Source organism: Cinclus cinclus, chromosome 6 (genome assembly GCF_963662255.1).
Source record: "Cinclus cinclus chromosome 6, bCinCin1.1, whole genome shotgun sequence".
NCBI lineage: Eukaryota > Metazoa > Chordata > Aves > Passeriformes > Cinclidae > Cinclus > Cinclus cinclus.
In genome coordinates, this window is record NC_085051.1 from 39,628,872 (window position 1) to 39,653,234 (window position 24,363).

General features: G+C 48.9%; 1 protein-coding gene across 1 annotated transcript in view; it reads right to left on the reverse strand.

Annotated features, from left to right (window-relative positions):
* LTBP2 (latent transforming growth factor beta binding protein 2) overlaps positions 1-24,363 on the reverse strand; it is a 70,781-nt gene that overhangs the window by 23,406 nt on the left and 23,012 nt on the right. The window contains exons 4-9 of the mRNA XM_062494207.1: positions 14,802-14,983; positions 13,237-13,407; positions 11,483-11,683; positions 10,908-11,176; positions 9,264-9,366; positions 664-738 (exon numbers count right to left, since the gene is read on the reverse strand). Of these exons, the coding sequence (XP_062350191.1) occupies positions 664-738; positions 9,264-9,366; positions 10,908-11,176; positions 11,483-11,683; positions 13,237-13,407; positions 14,802-14,983 (1,001 nt within the window). The remainder of the gene's footprint in view (positions 1-663; positions 739-9,263; positions 9,367-10,907; positions 11,177-11,482; positions 11,684-13,236; positions 13,408-14,801; positions 14,984-24,363) is intronic.

Below are 24,363 nucleotides of genomic sequence, written 5' to 3' on the forward strand. Positions count from 1 at the left end.
TGACACCTCTCAGCTTATCAGGGATCACAAGAAGGGAACAATAAAATTCCTCTTTAGTCAGAGCACAGAAAAACACAAGCAGTGTAGTTCCAAGAAATGCTAAATAAACATGGACCACAGAGAAAAGGGGAGAGATGGTGCCTTCCTCATATACAACTGAGGGACCATGGAAGTGAGAAATGGATCAATCCTGGCAGCGTGGGGCAGGCAGGGGAGCCTAGCAGCATGAACAAGTGACACAGTCAGAACAGAAGGCATCTCTTTTATGGCACTCTCCTACTTGCAAATGAACAAATGAACAAGCTGATAACCTTCACAAACATTTTTAGGCAACAGAATTTCTGTTGCTTCAGACCACAGAAGAAGTGTTTTTGCACTCACACTTAAGAGCATAAACACAGGTCTTTACTGGGTCTGTAGGACTTAATTAGGGGAGTTTTCTTGTACTGGCCCAACTATGTGCTCACTGTGCTTGTCAGCTGAGCCATGTAGTCCTGTGTTACCTGGTTTTCTTTCATTCTTGATGAAAACATGGAGATTTTTATAAGTGACATTCTTCACAGAACTATACCAGGGATTTATATAAATGTATTTTGTGTAGATAATTTCAGCTCTGACTGTGGATGTGAGAAGGAGAGGGACAGATGAAAGCAGCATCCTTACCTTGGCAGTGACTCTGGTTCAGCCTTTTGTATCCCTGGGGACACTCCACCTGTCCATTCTCAATCACAGGGTGTGCTGGAAAAAAAAGTAAACAGTGTGGGACACTGGCAGTAGAGCCAGCCACCAGTGTCCTCCTTTCTCTGCCTTCCTTCCAATGGGAAAAGGGTCCCTAGCCTTGGGTGGGCTTATGACGACTCCCAGGCCAGAGGGAAAGGTAAGAGCAGCCACATTACCCACACAGTGTCCTCTGTTTCTGGGCAAGTGCCAAACTGGTGACCCAGAGGTGCTGCCTGTGCCTCATATCTATCACTGTGTCATTTTGTCTCCTTCTAGGTCAGTTTGGATAGCCAGGTGGCACATGACAAGGGGGATCAGAGTGAAAGGAATGGCTGAGGTCCTTGACAAGCTGCTGAAATAACAGCTCAGGCCCTTTTTATTACATCTCTTTTTATACTGCATGTGATTTCCTGCCCCAATCCCTCTCATCAAAGAAGAATTCAGATTTCTGCTTAAAATAGTTTTGTGGGTTTCAAAATGTTCTATAACACGCACAATTAAACATCTCCAAAATTTTTAAAGGCAAGTAAAATGTGGCCCATAAATTCCGAGGAAGTCAAATTTAGGCACTGAATTTTGGAGCAAGGAAAAGCAAATCTGAGTGGATGGGTTGGGAAATGAGTAAGCATAGGGTGGGGTAGAAAAAAGGGTAGTTTGTATAGGGTTGGGACTTTCCCTGGGTGAGGTTTCTTCTTAATTTTCTGGATCTTTTGCTTGGGAAGTAGGAGTACATGCAACAGCTAAGTGACTTCCCAGCCATATTCCAACAACTCTTAATTTCTCCTGCCTGCCATTAGTAGCTCACTCCTTGGTGTCATTCATAGAAAGCCCTCCATGGCAATAGTCATATCAAGGGTCTGGCAGATTCCTTAAACATTGCAGCTTTCAAGAACCAGGGAAAAATTGAGACCATCCTTACAGCAGGAGAAGCTTGGCTAGAGCCTGCAAAGTTTAGGAATGCATTCTGGGGGCAGAGAGCAGGCATGTCCATAACTCTTTGTCCTGAACACTTGAACTCTATAAAGCAATTTAAGGCCATTCTAGGACAGTTCTTGAAAGGTGAAAGTTAGAGACCACCCTCCTAAGATAAAGGTGCTTAGGAAATAAAAGATAGGAGAACCCATCAATACCAGCCTGTACCAGGAAGGAGAATAGAAAACCTAGTTTTCTCAGGTATATTAAATGAAGCTACAAGGTTTTCCATGTGTACATTGATCCTCAGCAGCTGAGTGAATGACAAAGACAAAATAAAACCTATTTACCCCCTTCAACAGTTTAGTCGTGAACTGTAGGCAGCAGGTGCTAACAAATATCTGGATGTTAGGAACGAGGGAGCTCCTGGTGATACTGGGAATCCCTGGGTAGCTTTCCAACCTTCTGGAAAGGGAAAAAAACCCTCTGGTTTATGGGCTCGAGGCTCAATGCCCCAGTGGGATTTCAGGTCCTCCCACACCATAGTTTGTGGGCTCGGGGATGCTGACAGGCATTAACTGTGCTTGGAAGTACCTCTCAACCTCAGCACAATGTGATAACAGACACTCAAATGAAGCACCATTGTTGTGTGCAAGCCCTCTGAGCGGAAGCCAAGCGTGCTGGAGATCAAAGAGTGATGATGTGTCAGAGCCATGATCCCCCTCTGAAAAGCCTTTGCAGAGAAACAGATTCTGCAGCATCCCTCCAACAGATGCTACAGGGGAGAGGGCAAGGCAGAAAATGCCAGTGGGCAGATGAGTTGCAGGTCTCTGCTACCTTAGCACTTACAAAACTCCAGCTTGCAGAAACCTCACTACTTCAGCAAATCACTTGTGAAGTTACAGACAGATGTTTTAACTCTGCAAAGAAACCCATGTTCCCTGGAAAGAATAACTGTACTGTAATGTGAGCAGATCTCTCTGTACCAAGGGGAGAACCAAGAGAGTTTTGAAGTATTGGCTGGAAGCTGCTCTCTTTCTGCCAGGGCCTGTCCGCAAGGGAAGACAGTGTGTGGCTGCAGGAGGACATGAGCTATTAACTCTCAGCTTTGTGCTTGGTTTCTTCAGTAGAGGACACAAGCTCAGATGTTGCTGGACAACAACAGAGATGGCCAAAACCTCCTGAAAAAAATCAGCCTAGGACACCTAGGTTTCCTGCAAAGGGCATCAGCATCCAACCTGCTCTCATGCAGTTGGTAGGAGGCCATTCCTCTGGAATCCAACAAAAGGGAAAAACCAAGTAAAGTGATGATCAGAGAAGGCAGAAATCTGTTGCATCCAGAGCTGAAGAGGCCCCAGTCTCCTGTGTCTGTCTGTCTGTCTGTCTACACTCTCCATCCCAGAGCCTGAGGTTAGGGATGGAGCAGCTGAGTTGCATCTGTCAGGCAGACAGATTTCAAGCTTACTGAGGGCAGGGAGTCCTGGTTCCTGATTCAAATGTGTGATTTCAGAACTTTGCCTCGTGGGCACTTCAGCCCTGTGCCAAACCAATGTGGTCACCAATGTGGTCAAAGTAGCTGAACATTAGGAGTCCCTTCTGGATCTCCTCATTTCTTCCTCCAGCTCTCTTCAAGCTCTGCAGGCACCAGGCATCCCTGTCAGGGCTGGGCTCATACCAAGGAGCACACATGCAATAAGCTCACAGGTTCAGAAGGGAGGCGAGTGTGAAGCAGCAGGACTCCCACCAGCATCTTTGTCCCCAGCTAGAAAAATACTCAAGTAGATCATAATATGAAAGGAAATTAATACACAGAAATTGGGCAGAGGGATTTTGTCGATTAACAGGAAGATCTTTAACCAATTAGGTTAATTTTTTATCACTTCCCAGGAGAAGAGATTTTACCCCATGGCCCTGGCTCTCCAAACACTGTCGGGAGAAGCTCAGACACTGGTGAAGTGGAAAAGTTCTCCTAGTGGTGGTATCCTGCAAGGGTGTGAAGTGAGACAATGTTTGTTGGATGAGATATTGTATTACATTAGTCTATATAATATCACTCTGTTAAAAGGGGAAGAAGCAAGTCTGTGGTCAGATGAGAAGTGGGGAAATGCCCATTTCCTGCAAGCTAGCCCATTTATTTTTCACTCTTTCCACCTACCATACTAAAGGCATCAGCTCATCTAGAAACCTTGAGGGTAGCTGTGATGCCTCTGCTAGTTCTAGGTTTTCCAACACATGGAAGGTGAAAGGAGCCAGAGTGAATGATCTCATAACAAACACCTGGAGAAACAGGGGTGGTGGACTCAGTCAAGCCTCAGCCTGGTTTAGTGTGAAGTAGAGAAGATCAGCCTCCACTGCAGAGAGGACCTGAGCTGCTGAGCTCACTGGCAGAAGAGCAGAGCAGCTCGGACCCCAAAGCAGCCTCCACAGATGCATTTGAGGTGTCACACCAAGAACTAGGCTGTGGCTGTGGGGATCAGCCGAGTTCTAAGGCCAAATGGACACGAGGGAAAGAGGCAAATCCTTCTGTCCAGGTCTGTCATGACTGCTCTCCCGTGGATGGTCTGTTGTAAGGAGGGTCCAGCAAGTCTTTCGGCAATGCCCCAATAAGGGTTGTGGTAATAGTGCTGGGGAAGGCATGCACCAGTGCTACATGTGCGATACAAAACTATGTCCTCTGGCTCTACTCATGATCAGTAAAGATCTTGAAGGGGTAAAAGATGCTTGAAGGAAAAAGACTGATAATTGCTATTTGCCATTCGGTGTTTTAACAGAGAAATCCTCATTCTGCTCCCAAGGTGGCCTCCAACTCCAACAAGATACCTTGTACCTAAAAAACCCCGGTTTTGTAACACTGCTGCTGTGTGCTGCTACAACAATGCTGTATGTGAATGAGGAGCAAAACAAGCTCTGTGCAGAACAAAGCAGTTGTGAAAATGCTGTGCTTTCCCAGGTTAAGCTTGGCTTTTTGTGGTACTGGCACAACTTTGCAGAAGTTTCAGCTTCTTTCCCCACCTCCAGCCTTTCTTTACTGTTCTGCACAGACTCCCTGTGGCACATGGCAACAGCAGCCTCCATAGCCTCCTTCCCATATATCCAGGGGTTGTTTTTTTTCCTGTGTCCTACCCAGTCTGTTCACAGGAACAGGCATGGGGGGTGATTTTCAAGGGGCTTCCTGTGGGTGTTTCAATGCCTGCAGGCACAGCACAGGGGAGCGGAGGCTTGCAGAGCCACTTGGAGTTTCTGACAATGATGATGGCTCCATGGGTGAGCTGCCACCCCTCTCACAGTGGGAGGTCTGTTAGGGGAGTGCTGCAGATGCCAAGCCAGACATTACAGGATCCAACTTTCCATCGAAATTCAGACTTTTCTCTAGGACAAAAAAAACTTGAAAAAACACGTGGAGTGGGAATAAAAACAAAACAATAGCCTTCAAAGACTTGTTTCTTAATGCAGTTAAAACTGCAGGAGAGGAGAGAGAGTGCAGCCCAGGAAGATCTGCAGTGAGCCCAATGAGTGGGTGCACAGCCCAGCCCGTGCTCAGGCTGACTGTAGCTGGAAGTAAGGGACAGGAGGCACTGAAAAATCAGGACCTAGAAAATGCAGGTTTCCTCCTACACCCAGAAAGTGTACTGTTTGCACAGAAGGGTGAGACTTATAGCTTCTGGCAGTACTAGAGATAGAGCCCACTGGTAGGGGTGTTATAGAATTCTGATGGTTCCAGAGGTGTGTGGTCTCAGGGACAGGGAGGAGTTAGAAGAGCAGGGCTGTAATCCTCTCTGGACAGAACTCTCTGCTACCAGTTTCCTTTATCCCCATGTGCCTGAGAAGGACCAAGGCTTTGGGAAAACCACTGTCCAAATACACACCTGCCATGGGGTATGTGTTGACCTGTAGCTCCAGTCTCTTTGGGTTTAATTTCCACAGGCCATCGCTTAATATTGTTCCAACATGTTCCTTCCACAGACCTCTGTATCCTCCAAAATAACACGTGGTTTGGCAGGTAAGCAGGAGTAGCTCTGCCCAGCAGTGTACCTGCTACTAGCCCCGCATCCTGAGCTTGCCACAAGACAGGACATTGCTTCAGTGCAGGTTCCTCATGAGCACCGCCCAAATACCATGCTGGTTCCTGAATGCCCTTTCAGCCACACTGTAGTGTCTCTCCTTCAGCTGCTTCATCAGCCTCTAATTACTTTTTCCTACTATCAGTCTTCTCCAGGTTTTACTTTCCAGCTTCTGTTTGCCTCTACTCTTCCATTCTAGCTTTTCAGTGTGTGCTCCATTACTTTCTCCAAGTACTAAAGACTCAGGAGGGTCACTAAACATCTCCACTGGATTTATCCTATCTTGCAACACAACACATTTCATCCACCAGATTCTGGCCAGAGCTGAAGGACTGCAGCCACATAGCAGCATGCAGGTGTCCTGCCACCCTCCAGGGTCCTGCCTCTGGCTCATCTCTTTCTTTCATGGATCAGACAATAACCAGCCTTTGGTCCAACAGCTCATGGAGCAAGCTCTTGGCTCTCCCCCTTCTCCCAGGCCTGTCTCTGACATACCATGGGAGTGCTATCTTTAGTTCTCACTTGCATGACCAACAGCAGCTCCCAGGAACTTCTGTAGCCTGCTGGAACACTCATCTCTGCACCCACTTTTCTGAAGACACTTAACAATGCCCCCCAGCAGCAAATCACACAGCCCAAGCATGGCCTAAGGAAACATCTAAGACTAAAGTAGCACTCAGTACAGAGACTCCTGGCCAGGTCAACACTTAATTTGAACTCATCTTTTAACATGGTCTCATTAGGATGCAGACAAAGCATTTGAGTGCCTTGGCTTTTCTGATGGCAAGCAAAACATAAAAAATAGTGAGGATTGGTCATGGTAAGTTTGCTCGGACAGATGTCTGCCTCCTATTCTTCTTCTCTGATGTCTTTCCGCACACAAACACGTACCAAACATGAAAGCTGCAGACGATGGAGACATCCGGACATATCCAGACTCTACTAATAATCAGTGTCTCGGGCAGACAGTCAATCCAAACAAGTTCCCCATTTGTCTAGCTCTTGCCTGGCTGCACTTCTGTACGTTTGCAAGTGTTTACACTTAACTAGCTTCTGCCATTTCTGTCTCTAGTTGCTGGAATTAAATTCCCAATGCTGTCAAGTCTGCTCTGGTGCATGCTTCCCCGGGTAACATGAGAGCAAGGAGTTTCTCTCTGAAGATCACAGTGCTGAGAAGAAAGTTGGAAACATACACTGGACATGTTATCTCTGTGCACGAGACACGTGATCACTGAACTACAGCCCAGTGACTTAGAGTGAGCACAACACAGGCCAGCAAGACCAGAAGGCAGAAGGAATGTGAGTGTGGGATGTGGTCTATGGGCAGGAAGTACATGGAACTATTCCTTCACACTGGCATGGAACTGAAAACCCTGGCAGACAAGGCACAATGAGAGGTCACAGTGCTTGGCAGTTCTGTTAAAAAAGTAGGGTCACTGAGAAAGAACTGTTTCCCTGATTTCACTCTGGGGTCAGCTATCTTGTGTATGAAGACAACATGCCAGAGAAAGGCATGCCATCCACCTGGGCTTCTCACTCCACAGAGAACCTGGGCTCTCTTAGGCTGCCTCCATCATGTGTCTGCCTTACAGTTCCTTGCACCAGAGGTGGCCAAAGCAGGAAGATACTTGTATACCACTGAACAGGATGAAAATGGCTCCTTCAACTAGCCTGAATTCCTGCCAAAATCACAAGAGCCATTAAGTCTCCAAGGAGGAACTTTACCACCCAAAGCCAGAGGGAATTTCTTGTGGCACAGGAATACAGAAGACCCACATGGATACATTTTCATATCTCCCTGGAATTAATCTGAAAACAAAGCCACATAAGCAATTGTCCACTCAGTGGAGACCAGCTGTGACAACTTGCCTTGAGTTGCAACTGCTCCTGGGACACAGAACATGTGTTGAGCTGTGAGCTGTGGAGCCTGCCGGCAGCTAGGAGTAATTTCTTAAGTGCATTTGCTCTATGGGTTGGCTGACTGCAAGGGGCACATTTTGTGTCTGTTTTCACATCTTAGAAGTCTGTGATTAGACACATTTTGAAGCTCTAAGTCCAGCAGAGCAAATCACTGCTGCAGCTCAGGCTGCATTCTCTGCAATCACCTTGCATCCTGGCGTGGAGAAGGAGAAAGGAGGTGTGGAGTTTTTGCAGCGATCAGCAGGTTAACTGAAGTATTAAGCAGTCCCCCTGCTTTCTAATGGAGGGATCACAGAGAGACAGGTGAGAAAGAGGGAGACTGCTGTGGGATGGGGAAGAAAAAGCCATGACTGGGGTTGTGAAGGTCAGGGACAATGAAGAGGGCCTGAGGCCTGTGTGGGGCATTTCCTTGTCTGTACTGTACCTGCAGACCCAGGGTCACCCCCACACCACATATGGCCAAGACTTTACTGGGACTGGCACATGGGTGAGGGTAGGTAAGCAGTAGCATGGCCAAGGCCATAACACAGCCATACAGCTTGGGAAGATGACAGCAATCAGAGCTCCCAAGATCTGACTGGGTTCCAGGATGCTGACAACCTCGTCTGTGATTGCAAGGAATTTGGCGGCTCCAGTCAGCCCTACCCGTGGCTGAGGAGGAATCGAATTGAGGGAGGATAATGAGATGCAAATTCAGCTCTTGGGAAAGACTGTGTAAGCAAGCAGGGAAAACTCCGAGCAGAGGTAGAAGTCACCAACAGCACTGCTTGCAAAACCTGCCACTTGGGATACCTACACTCTATTCAGGACTCCAAAGTCTCCTGAACTATGGGGTCTGTTTTCTGTAGTTCTCTGATCTAGTGAAGGGATGTGACTGAGCAGGCAGACAGGCAGGGAAGAGGTGAGCAGCTCCACATTCCACTAGGTAAGTACACCTTGCTCTGCACCACACCCAGTCAGCACTGGATCCTGGAGCCATTGTGCCCACAGGATTGCCTCCTCTCCAGCCAGGAGTCCTCCTGCATGGCCTCTCCACCACAACACAGGATGGGACTGGGGTGCAAGGGGCCATGCTTGTCATGAAGCACCCTGAGCAGAGCAGATGAGGAATCCCCATCTCCTGCTAGATCAGTCTGTCCAGCTCCCAAGTGCAGCAGAAACAGAGCTGGACGCCCATGCCCCTGGAACGGACCCCGGGTGTGCTCCTGCCAACTGTTTGATGTAGTGTTATTTCCAGAGCCCCTGCCAAACCCGTGTTGGGCCCAGAGCAAGCTTGTAACTCTATAGGGCCAAGTCTGCAGCCTCCTCCTCCAACCTAGAACTGCACCTCCTGAAACCATGGCTGCTTTTTCCTGTTTCTCCCTCTGAATCGGGCTAACATGGTGGGAACTGTTGGCCACATGAGCCTGGGACCAGCACCCAACCCAGAGCACTGCTCTCTGGTGGGCTGGGGCAGCAGCTGGCATGACCCTGCACTCACCTGGGACATGCTGCCCATCCCTGAGGACCTTGGGCCAAGGAGAGCCATGTGTCACGACCCACAGATCTGCTCCCTGCCTTGGCTACACGAGCAGCCAAATCATTTTTGCTCATCGAGGGTGCAAGCTGTCTGTCACACTGTCCCAGCTCCTGGCCAGCAGCAGTACTCACCTGGCCGGGGGGGACAGGCCAGGCACCGGTCCACACCCCAAAAGAGGCCCACACTGCCACAGCAATCCTCCAGCTTGGTTTGCCCTGGCAGGGGGTTGGTGCACTGCAGAGAGAGAAAGAGATCAGGCTTCTGTGGGATGCAGAGAATTCATGTGCCCAGCTGGTAGGGCAGCAGCAGAGCCAGCACAGGGAACAACTGTCTGGGGTCAGAGGCTGGCATGGCCCTCTTGGCACAGCTCCCCACTGGGACACAGCAGGACCAGGGATGTGGATTAAGATAGTAAAAAGTTGTGCAGACAGAACCTCCCTTGACTGCACCCTTCAAAGGGGAAGGGGCCATCAAACAGAGCAAAGATGAACGAGAGATGATATCGCCTGGCAAAGCCCCAAAATCAGCCCCTTGCCTGGCTGATTAGCCTGCGAAATGGGTGCACCACTACAGCCCGGCGGGGAGCTTGTTGTCAGGCACTTTCCTCAGCTGAATGAGTCTCTCTTTTCCCCCCCAGCTCTCGGCAAGGCCCTCTGGATTACAGGCTTCCCCATTAGAGAGGAGCCGCTGGGCCCACAGGCTGGAGCTGGCCCCCGTCCAGGCACGCGTGGCCGCCTGCCCAGCACTCACATACCGATCGGCTCGGCTGTGGCTGAGCGGAGAGAGCCAGGCACTCCCCGCCGAACTGCTCACCCTCTCCCAGGCACGGCAGCAGCCCAGCTGGGTGAGGTGTGAGCATAACAAGGGTACCCCCTGCTGCCCCTGGAGCATCTCTTACAGCTGCTCCAGGCATCCATTAGCATCTCCGTACAACATCATCCTCTGCTCCTATGGTTGCAGCACTGCCATCGCCCCAGAGAAGCAGGGCTTTTGCAGTCCCAAGTTCTGATCTCCTGTATTTTTGCACTAGAGAATGGCTAAGAATATTTCCTGCCAGAAACGACTTGGATAGGAGTGACTGAAGGATGGGATGAGAACTGGGAGCAGCCCCCCTGAAAAGGCTGGGAAGCAGTGGGGACAGGGCTGAGTCCCAGACTGCCAGGCAGAGGGTCTCTCTGAGCATGAAGTGCTCTTGGGGAGCTCACAGGTGTTCCTGTGGGTGCCAAAAACCTCCAATGCTTTTCCAGTGACGCAAGAAAAACATATGGAGAAAGACAAAATAAGAAATTATGATGACTGTGGGACAGGGGTGAGAAAGTCCCTCACGTGCATTTGCTTCCCAAGCCCCAGTCGAGCTCTCCAGGAAGGCATCATTCCATGGAAATCAGACTTCCATTTATCGTCTGAGAGGGAAAGGAATTTTCCTATGTTTTATACGTTTCCTACAATAATCGCAGAGCGTGGCTGTAAATGTTGCTATAAATAGGGCACACTTTTAAAACCAGACTGTATGTGAAAGCCATCAAGTCTGGGCTGTGCTGCCCCAGGGCACAGCCTGGGCAGGGCAAGGCAGTGAGGTCTCTCCGTTGGATCAAAGCAAGGAATTTTTTCTTCCCAAGTACTAACACACTACTGCCTATGCCCATGGCACCTGCATGATGCCCATGCTGATGCTGAACGGCTTTACAGAATAAAGCCACCCCCTACACCCCGAAAGCCAACGGTCCCCTACCCCAGAACAAGAAATACACCAACGTTTGAAGATGACCTCTTACCTGCCCATGGAGAGCCTCCCGAAAGCACCTCCCCAGCAGCCCCGGAGCTCTTTGCTGTTGCTGTCTACTCTCAGTGGCAATGCTGTTGCCATTCCCACGGGCATAGGTGTACCAGGGCACAGCAGCCAGCTGAGGCACCAGGACTGCCTCCACACTGTTTTCCTCCGATGCCTCTGCATCACCCCGCACCCTGGCCACCTGGTGAATTTGCACGATGGCTTCTGGAGGGTGGTTGATGTGGACGTTCACCAGAGAAGGGTTTAGGGAAGCTGGAAAATGAGTTTACACCACATTTGTGACAATCTGGCAACAATTTGGCACCCAAAGAGTATCATCATGAACAAAGTCACACGGGACGAGAGGTAGACTGAGCCCACCAGGAAATCTAGAGGAAGTCTGCATCTAAGAGAAAATATTTCTCTGGCCTTAAAAGGGGACAAAACCTCCTGTTGAACAACCTGGCCTGAAACAGCAAGCATAATGAGGTAGTGGCCTCTTCAGCCCTGTTGAAAAATATCTGGGAAGCACACAAGTAGGAATAAAATGTGGGGTCTGGAGCCATTGGCCATGCTCACCCAGCTGGTTGGACAAGGGCAGGGTATATGTGGAGTGCCTCATGGAGCTGCCAGCTGGGGTCTTTGGGGCTCTTCCTCCTTGCTTCTTTTCCAAAGAGGGAGCTGGCAGGTGGCAAAATTTCCCTGTGGAGTTGGAGGGGCACCAGCATTCATCCCGGCCCACGCAGCGCCCTCCATTCAGGCAGGGGATCTGACAGAAGTCTGCAAGACAAAGAGAGGTCTGCTTAGAGGAGGAACTGAGACGCTGGCTCTAGCCAAGGGCAGCTGCACCTGGACAGCACTAACCCCATGATATCCCAAGGACCAGCTGAAGCACTGGGCTGGAGTCAGCACTTGCAGCCTGGAGGAAGGCTTGAGTCCCTGGTGGGCAACACCACCTTCCCCAAGCTCTGCTCACAACTGGAGTCATGGCTTGAAGAAAATGAACCTTCCCTTGGGCTCTGGGGCCACAGCCAGGCTGGGGCACCCATGGTCTGGGGGGCTGCCAAGGTGGTGTTGATGACACAGCAGGATCTCTTGGAATGGGTCAGGAGCTCTAGCAGCCATGTGTAGCCAAGTCTGCCCAATTTTTTCACTTCTGCATCTCCCCCTCCCCACTTGGCAGGGTTTTTATTCCTAGCCCAGAAGGGAACTCAGCAGGATGGGAGAGGCAGACAGAGAGAACAGGCAGAGAGCCACATCCTTAGAGCCTGTCTCACATCCAACCCTGGCCCTGCCAGCAGTTCATGTGGGAGAACTGTGGAGTGGGACAAAAGAATCAGGAGCAATTCATCTGCACAGGCTCAGAAAAAGCACCCACAGATGAAACCAAAGTCATGTCCTTTCTGACCTCATCAGATGCTTGGAGCAACCCAGAGCATCTCAATGTGAATTACACTCCATCAATGCATGGTATTCATTGACAGATTATCCTGACTCATTTCAGTGTGAGATGAGACACTGCTGCTCCACATTCCTGGATGGCTTGTCAGGTTTATCTCAGGGGATGAACACCCACTCTGTTTCAAGTACACTGGCTCAAGCCCAGCACCCTGTTTAGGGGGAGGAGACACATTTTTGAACTGGAACTTAGGCAGAAATTGCTATGAACACAATCTTCCATCAGTGTTCACAACAGCAAGACTTTTCATTCTCTCAGTGTTAGAATTTGAGAGATACAGAGGCACTCAGAGGACAGGTCCCAACAAGTTCAGCATGTTGTTCCCACCATCTGGCTCCAAGACAACGTGATCAACCCACAGCTGGATATCCCAGTGACTTGATGAGCAATCCCAATGGCTCTGAAAGGTGAGCAGTCGTTTCAGCAAGCCCTGTTTATAAGAACAGTCTGCAACCTGCAGCCAGCTCTCCTGGCTGCATGTGAGTGAAAGGAGAGAACAGGAGGAAATTAGGTGATGAAAGTCAGCCCCAAGCCTGTATGCCAACTAAAGCAGTGAACTGGCTCTGAGAATAAGGGGGTGGTGAGGTTTGGCTGCAGGCCTGACTCAAACACATACATCCCCTCTACCTGGGGTGAGATGGACACAGAATCTGCTTGCCCAGGAAAGAGAGCAATGAGGCAAAGTCTGTCTTCTTCCCCCAGAGAGAGAGTAAGCCCCAGAGACCCCAGAAGACATCTTCCAAGGCACTGAGAGAAGTCATAGCTTCCCCTCCTTACAGCAGCCCAAGCCCTTAGTCTGTAGAGTTAGGAAAAGCAGGAAGAGCAGAGTGGAGAAACAGGCAAGAAAGTATGTGCAGGACATAGGGGTGCTCACAGATGCGGAAGCCAGATTTGGGATCATGGTCGTGCCCCCCTTGGCTGTAGAGAGTGGTGGTGTCTCCTTTCTCGCAGCTGTTGTAGCAGCGCCCATTCTGGCATGTCTGTTTGCAGATGGTGGGTGTGAAGACAATTTTTATCTTCCTAATCTTCTCTGTCAGGTTGGCCCCTATGAAAGAAAAAGAGTGCTAAGTGGAAACAGCATCTCCAGGCCAGGGGAGCTGTTATTCACAGCTCACCTCCAAAGCATTCCCAGTGCAAAGAGGGGTCTATGTCCCTCCCCAGGGTGGTGGAGTCACCATCCCTGGAGGTGTTTAAGGAAAGACTGGATGTGGCACTTAGTGCCACAGCCTAGCTGACAAGGTGGTGTTATGTCATTGATTTGACTTGATGATGTTAAAGATCTTTTCCAACCTAGCTGATTCTGCAATCCTGTTATTCTGTCTCTCTTTGACCCTTGCTCACTCCAGCCTGTTTTCTGCTTCAGCATCTGTAAGAGTTTGTTAACACATGAATAATGGCAAGCAACATGCTTTGCCTGCCCCATCAGTGTGGCACAACAATGTGAAGGAATACACATGCACTAACTTCATCATAAAGAAAGTTTTTCCACTTTAAGCAATATTGTTTCTCCAGCCACATCAGTACTCAGAAGACTGGCTGCTCTCAAACCACTGGACGTCTCTGCACATGAACACACGGGCATCCAGAAGAGAGAGCACCAGGTCTTAAGAAAATCATTGTCTCCCTTGACCTCCTGCAGCTACCTGTGGTCCTCTTCTGGTCCCTCATCATCCTCCCATACAATGTGAAATCATACTCAGAGCTCTTTGGGACTTGTGGAAAATGGTCCAACAAACAGAACTATTGTATGACCAGCTGGCTTGACACCAAAGCCTTCCATTCCACCCCAATAGGACAGTGCTGCCCTTGCTGTGCTCACCGCCCTCCCCATTTCAATCCCCACTTTCAGATTACAGCTTCAAGCAGGTTCACAGCCCTACTTATAGGGGCTGAGATGCCACATGGCGCCTCCTTGGGGAATCATGGCTTCAGGTGGGAACCAAGCTGCAGAAGACAACTGGCATCCATCCTAGCTGGGAAAGCATTGCGGCTCAGCATCTGCATGTCCCAGCAGCCTGACCTAAACCCCGCTCATGTCAGAAGGCATCTAGGCAGCAGCCAAAGGGAATAGATGCTGGTTGCACAATCTGACCTTGAGAGCTGCTCAGACTGAGGAGTAAGCTGGGAGACACCATTCATACAGACTGAGGCAATTCCCCTTCAGGGCAGTGTGCTGGAGTGATGTTCAACATCTCTGAGATGCAATTGTCATATCCCCTGGCTCCTGTCTCAAGACATCAGCATTTTGCTTCCCTGATGTGTCCTCCTCCAGTAGGCCCCCTTTCTTTGCCAAGCCCAGCAAAGCCCATGCTGACCTTTCCTTTTCATTCCACAGAGCAGCACAGTCCATGGTTTCTTGGGGATCCCCAGTCAAAGTGTTGCCCTTTCCCATGACCCCAGCAAGAAGTCCCAAAAGAGTGATGGTCCTGCAGACCTTACCCTTTGCAGACAAGGTATGTTCCTGGGAAACAGCATGTGGGCCAGAGCTGCTCTGCTCATGTCCATTCCCATTGGGGAGTGCATTAGAGGTGAGCTGGCCATTGCTGGCTGGGTAGCGCCGGACAGTCCTTGATGACCCTGTGTGCTGAGGGGAAACAGGAGAGCCAATTCTGCTCTGAATCCTGTGGAAGAGAAAAAATGAACCAATATGCCTCACAAGTGACTGCAGTGACCCACAGTGCCTGTGCACCAAAGTACCTTGCAGCAACCTTCACTGCCAAGCTGCCTGAGCTACCACCTGGACGCAGAGATTTGTCTACCTGAGCAGGATCCCACTCCTCCCCTACTTTCAGTCATCACCATGACACACTGTTTCCTTCTAGGAACCATGCCCCATGTCCTGAGCCTGGCAGGACACAGTATTCACCAAGACACCCTCTCTGTACCATCACATCAAGCTGTCCTTCCATGGGGATGCTTCAGCTGCCTTGAAGAAACTCTGCCAGACCATCATGCTTAAGATCTGTTCCTTGACCACAGCAAACATAAGCAGCTCCAAATATACTTGTTCTTATGGTGGAAGTTTTCTCAGGAACTGCCTTCCCAGCCACAAACCAGCACTAAAAGCACAGTAAGACAGTCAGAGAAGAGGCCAGACCAAGCAAATACACAAAACTTGGCCCAAGAGAGTCACAAACAAGAGAGAATGACCAAGAACTCAAGTCTGTAAGAGCAGTTACAACTTTCTGCACTAACTGCATTTATGGTTTTTGGTACTCTCGAGGTACTAAGCACAGAGAAGCCATCCAGCTCTCAAGGTTACACTTCATACAAACTCTTTTATAAAGCCACATAGACCACAAGGCAAAGCTCTTTGTGTCAAAGATCTTGATGTACTGCACTTGCTCCTATTTACTTTTACTGACTGCAGCACTAAGGCTCCAAACTCTACTTTCTAACAAAAGTGTCTCACTCTCACCTGCACCACCTGCAAGGAAAAAGGCTTAATACAGCCAAGGGCCAAAATAGGCTGGCGGCCCACATGGTCCTTGGGTTTCTTTGAATGTCCCAGCCTTGGATGTCTCTGTAACTGAACTTCAGTACTGACAACTCTTCTACATACTCTGTCCAACACCTCCATCTCTGACTAAGTGGCTGAGGCAAAGAGTGGCACTTCCCACAGAAGTGCCCAGAGAGGTCTATTCCATTTTGTGGTTTTTACCATCTTCCCTGTCACAGTCAGCACAGGAGATGTGTTACAGTTATCTACAGGGAAGCAAATTTCTAAACCAAACAGGACTGAATTATTCAATGAGAATTGGCTGACAGCAGCTCTGCCTTGCAAACATTCCTTCAATAGCTTGGAATGACAATAAGATCTGGGGAGATAGAAAGGGAGCTCATGCTGTGCTGGTATTCAAGCGGGTCAAGAACAACACACAAGGTAACTGTCAGCCAGTGAGCCCAAAATCAGCCCTGAATAATGGAAAAGATGACACACAGGTTAATTAACTGGGAGCTAAACACAAGGAATACAAAATGATGTCAAGTTAAGGAGGTCTGTGCAGAACCACTCCTGTCAAAGCAGTCCTTTTTCATAATTTGATAGAATTAGACACATGCACACCAACAAGCTGAGAGCCTATTCTATTTCAATAAAAAAATAAACAGGGCAGTACCATGTCAATCAGGCACATGCAAAATTAATAACAAATTGGCTGTGAAACAGAACGTAAAAAGTAGTTGTCACTGGGGAGGGGATCAGATGGGTGCCAGGGTGATTAGTATGATGCCTGGCATGATTCAAGAATTTCATCTAGAAATAAATATTTTTTATTTCGAAATAAACATACAATCGACATTGATAATGTATGCTGCTGACAAAAAAATTTGCAATGTAGTGCATCGTGATGAGAACAGAGCAATCACACAGAGCAGTCTGGATCTCTGTGGAGGGTAAATACATCCAAGCAACATGGGATTTTAATAGAGCCAAATGCAGGATTACACTTCTAGGAAGAAGGAATGCAGGCAGCAGCTGCAGATAGTTGGAGATGATCCTGGAAAACAGCAATTCTGAAAAGATTTCAGGGCTAATGACAAGCAATTAAATATGAACTGTCAGTTCAATGCCCTGACATTAGGACATTGAAACACTCCAGGAATGGGGAGGTATTTTTGCCTCCCTACATGTCCTCATCACAGGAGGGCATACACATGCTATAATATCATCCTAGCTGTGATGTAAAATATGTCATATCTTCTAAGGAATGTAAAAAAATGGAGAGAATACAGGAGAAAACATGACAGAAGTAACTGGGGGACTGATGAAAATGCCTTTCTGTAAGAAACCTAGAGTATTCAATCTCTTCAATTTAGGATAAAGAAGATGAAGAGGTGCTCTGATTAGAGGGCACAGGTTTCTCCACAGGAACAAAATGCCAGGTATAAAGAGCTAACAACATCTGCAAACTGAAGCCAGATAATTCCTTACTAGAAAGCATGCCTACATGCAGCAGTATAGCTGTCTTCCCTCTGCAAAGACCTCAGCAGGGGATTCCCAAACTCACGATACCACCTCTTCAGGAGAGGAGAGTGTGCTGACCAAAATATTTCTTGTCTTGTTAAAATTAAGATCTGAGCTGAGATGAGGACAGCAAATAATGCTTGTTTTTCAATAATCAGCAAGGCCTGCCAGAGTAATTAAAGAGAAACTAACCTTATTTCAGTTCTACCTCAGTCCCTTTCAGAAGCTCCCCTGAGATTCTGCAGTGTGCCACCTACCCCAGATGGCCACAGCAGCCAGGCATGACCTGCCCACACATTTCTGAGCTACTAATTCAGCCCTGCAGCCAGAAAAGGAACTTCTGAAGCCTGTTATGTATTGCTTTGTCACCTCATGTGCTACTTCTAGTTTTGTTAGTGATAAAGGAAAAGCCATTTGGAACTCTAGGGAGGCCAGGGAAGAACTACCAAGCCTTGGAAGCTCAGGCACATTTGTTCTCCAATTACCAGTAAGAGATCCCAAGATAATCCCATGGGTGAACATGGCTGGGATTCCAAGGTCTTTTGCTGTAGAGATGGAAGCACCCTGAGGAAAAGAATTGCACTCCCCCAAACAATAGTGACTGTCTTAGTGCTCACCCGGAGTTCCGAAGAGTCACTGGGTGAAGGTGACAGGCAGCATAACACAGGGAAATATCAGCTCTTCAGCTTGAAAATCCTCACATCATGCCTGCCCTTGAGAAAAGGGAGCATGCTGTGTGCAAGTAGCAGAGCTTGGTTGGGCTCTGCACTGCCTGCCTGAAGGAACTTCACCCTTTGGCTTTAGGAACATCTCTTGTCACTCTTAGGATTACCAAATTTTTTAACAAAACCCACAAAACCCCATAATAACAACATGTGAAGGGCTTTAAATAAAACAATCATTAGTATTTCAGTTCCAAAGAAGAAGGGATTATATGAACCTTACTACAAGGGGCAGTGCCAACTTCACAAAAGAAAAACAGCGTAGGAACATTAGTCTATGGTTTGCAACACTTGAGGAAAAGTCATTCTACTGAGATCCCATTGGCAAAGCATTCCAGTGTGAGCTGAAGCAGGCAGGAGGTGTGGGGGGTCAGATTTGCTTTGAATTAGTTTGTTTATTTGGTTCTATTCTAGGCGGATGAGCACTGGGATTTGTGGACTGAGTTGAGTAATACCATTCTAGCCTGGGCTACAGAAATCAATGGCAAAAGGCATCTTTCCATTCAATTTGTCATTCTGAGCAGCTGGCTCATGGTCAGGGAATACAAAACAGAGTTTATTCCCTCCAAGCCTTCAGTCATTCCATGTAGGCAGACAGGGACTGGCTTGCTTGAAGTGTCTCAGGAAATACACCTGAGCTCATCACAGCAGTACAGATCTGATCAGAAGCCATTAGCAATCCCTATCCATTTGATGGATCTCAATAAACATAGGGCCACAGATTGGCCAGTTCCCAGAGATCTGCACTGCCACAGGTTCTCTCATTGGTGTGGCTGTCCTAGGTGTAAGAGTGAGGATGGGAAACAGATGGGGTAGCTCCAAATCAGCAGAGTGTGGAGCTTGTGTTACCATGCTCCATGCCTCCACCTGAGAAGAGGCAATGAAAAGGCAGAGGAGTTTGACACTTCAAGCACTATGTTCCAGTTACTTAAAGTCACAGGGCATCATTGTCATTCAGTCTTAAGCCTCCCTTAACATGGCATTATTCACTTCCACTCCTTCAGTCAGGCACGTGGCCAGCACAGATCTCTTCAAAGAGGCAGTGGTCTCTTCCTTTGCAGAAAACTGCTTGCCAAGCAGCTGGTTCCCCTGCCCTTCATCCATCAGAGATGCTGACAACTTTCTCTGTGTCAGGCACAGCCTGCAGGGCAAAATCAGCATGCAGACCCCTAGGACACCTCTCGTTCTGGGCTGCCCTGTAACACCTGCCTCTGGAGCTCACAGCAGCAGTGGTCCAGCACAGAACATGGGGCAAGAAGGGAAGGCAGAGGGAGCAGCGTTTTTCCAGAAGCATGGATGTGTGTGCTCCTGCTGATTTCTACCAGCTGAAAGGTCACTGGCTGAGAGATCTCAGTCACCTTCGCCTAGAGGTATTAGGTGCTTATCAAAATTAAGATAGGAGGGAGCTATACAGACAGACTGACCCATATCTGCAACAGTTCAAAACTATCCAATAAGCGCTTTTAGCTGCCCAATTTTGAGGTACAGGTCAATGACCTGGATTCCCTATAAGCCCAAGGACACATGCTAGAAGTCAAGAGAACCAAGGGAGGTCTGGTCCCCTACATTCTAGTGCTACATATCCCTACAGGACCCAAGTAACACTTGTATTTCATTCAGCAAGGGATCCCACACATTGCCACAGCACTTTTGTGTATAAACATTTTATTTTTAATGAATTTTGGTACCACTTGCACTCTGCTCTGTATTTTCTTTAGTCTTAGCAGGGTAGAGAAGGTACAAAAATATTGTATGCTCTGGATATCAGAGCTCTCCTGACAGTCCCAGATGAAACTACAAGCTGCCTATTCTCTGAACAGAACAGGTGAGTGATTTCCTCACTAAGCTGGCAGACTCCCAGGAACTGCACAGATGGATAGGAGGATCTCTGTTTTCTGAATCAGCCACAGGTTTTTTTTGTTTAAAGCCTGCAATTTCAAGATTAGATATGCAGAGTCACAATAACCAAGTCTAAATCACTGAGACTGAGGTATCCAGAAAACAATACTGTTTTCCCAACCCACTGTATACAGAAAGCATTTTCAAATCTCTGTTCACTTCTGATAATAATAGTTCTACGGGTAAGCAAAAGCCAGAGGGAGTACAGGTGGGTAAACTGTTCTCTTAGTGACTTAACACCAGGCATCCTCCTTGGAGCTGGAGGCAAAGATGGCAAACTCTTCAAAGCACTTCCCTCTCCCCAGCAGCAACACCTCAGTCTTTCCTGGATTTAGCTTCTATCGGCTGCTCTTCATCCAGCTGTTGACTTTGGCCAGATTGCTAGTGAGCTGGGAAACGGTGGGGTTTTTTTCTATTTGTGTAAAGGAAATGGAGAGCCAAGTACCACAAGAGTATTGCTGGTTTTTCATCCAGGCTGCCTCACCCTCTCCCCAGCCAAAGCCTGATAGACCACAGCAGGGTGGATGGCTTGAGGCACTGTGGAGAGAGTGAGTCCTGGGCAGTGTGGTCAGCAGGGAGGGGCACTAACCCCAGACGAGGCAATGGCTGGAGAGATGAGGATTGGAAATTCACTCTTCCAGCTGGAAACAAATCTTCACCATGCTGAACATCAGGGAGAGATGACAGAGACTATTGAGACTTAAGAAGCAATTCTCAGAAGAGCAACAATAGCACTGGCCAAAACAAATCTGAAGATAAGCAGCTCTCAGAGAAGAAACTATCTTCCCAGGGTCCAGAAAACCCCATTCCAGGGCCCGACAAGCTCCATCTCTCCATATATAACCAGCTTGCTGCTTGTGATGCAGGTGCTGCCTCCAGGTATCCAGAAAGGACACGTGCTGCCCACCGGGCTGGGAGCAGAGTCCCGTGGAGGGGAGCCACTGCAGCACTGGCAAGTCCACCCCAGCTACTCCAGGCCTGCATGTGCATCTCCAAGACAAGTGGGCTCAGCCAGGACAGGAACTGAGTCACGCTCAGCCCCTGATAACCTGCCAGAGCAACAGGCAGGTTCTCCCCTGGATTTTAAATGCTGAACAGTATACTCGGTGTCTGTCTTGTCCATCTGCCTGTCCCTCTGGCAAGATGCCCTCCCTACTTGGGGCCACAGGGACCAAAATCAGTGATTCACTTCCCCCTTTGTAATGCTCAGCAGTTGCTAATTTTCCACTAAAGCATCACAGAAGAATGGGCAGCCTTAACACCAGCATCTGTGTGTATGGGGGAAAGAGAAGCAGCCAGCTTTGGAAAGCAGTAAATTGACTGCAAACCAGAAACTTCCCTTTCTTGGACTCCAAATAGGTTCCTCAGCAGGCAGAATGGATTCATGGCTCAGTCGGCAGGCCCCAGAGCACAGGAGAGGCACTGCTTAGAGAGCACTCAAGTTTATTATCAATTAGCTTACAAACATGCTGAAGAGGAAGACAGCTCTGGTAAGACTCTGGGAGGAGGGGAGAAAACCACACCATACAAGGCACCTGACTTCAAGCCCACCCACATTATGTCCATAAATCCTGGCTCAGTTTATTATCTCCAGAAGCAGCAGAAATACCACTGAAACCTGTCTGCTGTCCTTCCTGCTGGTGTCTTCAGCCCTGGCACCTCCCATTCAATTAAGGGAAACCCTGAAATCTGAAGCTCATGCTCCCCAGCATTTGGTGGAAGGCAAGGGAAATTCTTCTGCACAGGAGAAGCAGCTACCAGCATCCCACAGACATAAGACCTTATTGGGAGAGCCAAGCAGAATCTATGTGCCATGAAGGCCACAAGAATGACCACTTGGTGCCTTTGTGCCAGATTCACAGACACCTACAGCCAGATGCAAGATGGGACATATCACACAGGCACCTGGACCATCACAGGTGTATCAAGGTGCAAGTCATCCAAATATTTCTCCCCCTTCAAAACCTCTAGAGCTGAGGTCGGCAGAGTGTCACTGATGACACCCTTTGCCTTTGTGTGAGAGGGAACAAAGAGCACTCACAAAGTGGGGCTGCAGGGCCAGGAACATGTGTCAGGCTCCCTGCTGCACATTATACTCTGTCACTGGCACATGCCAAGAGCCATGTCAGTCCAGCACCCAGGTGCCAGCCCTATCCCTTATCACAGTGACTAAGAAGCTCTCACAGAGCCCACATGGCTCATATTTTGGGCTCTCACCTGTGCCATGTTGCAGTGGTTAACTCCAGCTGCCTGCTCCACTTTACATATGTGCCAATGGCTGGCCAAGATTTCTCTGAATCTCTCACTACACACTGTAGCAACAGATGTGCAAGTCCATGGGGCAGCAGAGTTACCGGCTGTCTGCCTCATGCCACCAAGCTCAGGCTCCACCAGCAGCTACCACCACCCTGGCATCTTCCTTCTTCTGGCCCCCAAAGCTGTGCCAATGCTGCAGGGCCATCCTAGCTGGTTCCCAGCCTGCCACATACTATGTGAGAACAGAGAAGGAGGGGGCTGTGAAGTCTAATTTTATCTGTTCAGGAGTTGCTAGATGCCACGTAAGTAACTGAGCCCCTCTAAGCTCACAGACAACTAACAAGTTCTTTTTAACCAGTCCTTTGGGATCCAATTTGCTCCTTAGCTAAAGTGGCTGCTCACGTGCCTCCACACAGCTCTCTGCTGACATTAAATGCCTTTCCCTTGCCACATGTGACACACATGCCACCTGCCACTCTATTGAATGCTCTTCTTTGCTCTCATGTATTAGGCACTGAACAACTGACTCCCTGGAAGAAGTCCAACTCTACAAGCATGGGAACAGCACCTGCCTGGCCCAGCGAGGCTGCAGAAACATGCCCTGCACAAGGGCATGGCATCAGGTGGTCACCAGGAGCTGCAGATTGCGCTCATGGTTGGATCCATCAGACCTCAGTGCTGACCCACAAAGTGGCCAGAATCATGATTTCCAAATGTCAAACGTGATAAAGAATTGTCTGTAATCTGCTTGTCTCCAGAGCTGAAGTGCAGGCCCATGCCAAAAATAAAAATGCAGTCTGCAACTGCTCTGAGCTTCAAGTGGAGCCAACAGAGGAACCATGCCAGGCTACTTGATTACGAATGCCACATTTGGGCCATACCTTGAACACCCCATAGAATAAAACAGGGATTTAGATGGTGAGGGAGACCAGGCAAGCTACCACCTCTCTGGGAGAACTGCCCAGGCTGGCCTGTGGTGCTCAGCTGCACACTCCTTTGGTCTGAAACAATGAGAAGGCTGCCTCAGTTGACCCCTGCTGCATGGAGGGGCTGATGCTGAGCAGCACAATCAATGGGCACGGCACTGCTGCCAAATGCAGTCACACAGGCAGTCTCACACCTTTGTGATTAGAGACACATCCAGAAGCATCCTAACAGCTGCCATCACATGCAGGTCTCCATCAACATCACATCTTACTGCAGACATCGCCCTATGGCCACAGCCTTTGCACCATCACAAACCCCAGCATAAACTGCAGGTACAGCCAGGGAGCTGGGCTGTCAGTTGTGCAATGCGACCACTCCACTGCAGTTTCAACCCCCCCACCAACCACAGCAAAGCCTCCTCTGCCCCTCTCCTACTCCCCATGCTCCCCAGCACTGGGTTCTACTTGGCAAGGAAGGATATGCATTTAGGGCACTGGCATACAAGAGAAGATGACAACATATCAACCTGTGCTTGTACATACAAGCACACAGATCTCCATCTCTCTGTTTCCACAAGACACAACAGCTGTGAGCTGAGGGCCTGGCTGCCATCTAATGAAACCTGCTGAACAGGCATCAGGAGAGAAAAGTTCAACTTGGCTGCAGGGAGCTCACTCATCTCCCCCATAACACAGTGAGAAAACAAGCACATTTGAATTTCAGTTCCATCTTGTTGACTAGTAACACCCACCCCCTTCAGCAGGCTGCCAGCTTCAAAGCCCTGAAAAAACACTTTAATCTATTCATCCTCGCACCCACATGCACCCCTGGGGGGGGGGGGGGGGAGGGGGCGGGGCGGGCAGATGCCTGCCCACTGCTCTACATAGGACATGGAGAGGGCTGGAAAAGCCTCTCTCATCCCAGGCATGTGAGTGGGGTGAAGAGTTTGTGGCTGAACAGACACACAGCATGAGAGCAACAACATGAAGAGATGTGTGTAGTGCTCTCATCTGAAGAAATGAAGGCCTTTCATCTACAGCAGGTGGCCTCCCACTCATCCTGGGAACACTGTAGATCTAAGACATATCTTAAGCTAAAATAATGGTTAAACACCCAGCAGGATGTCCTGGCCTTAGGATCTATTACCTCAGTGTTGCTAGGTCTTCTCACATCATTCCATCCCCAGCCACACACAGGATTTCTGCACCTGCAGCACTCAATCCATGAGAGC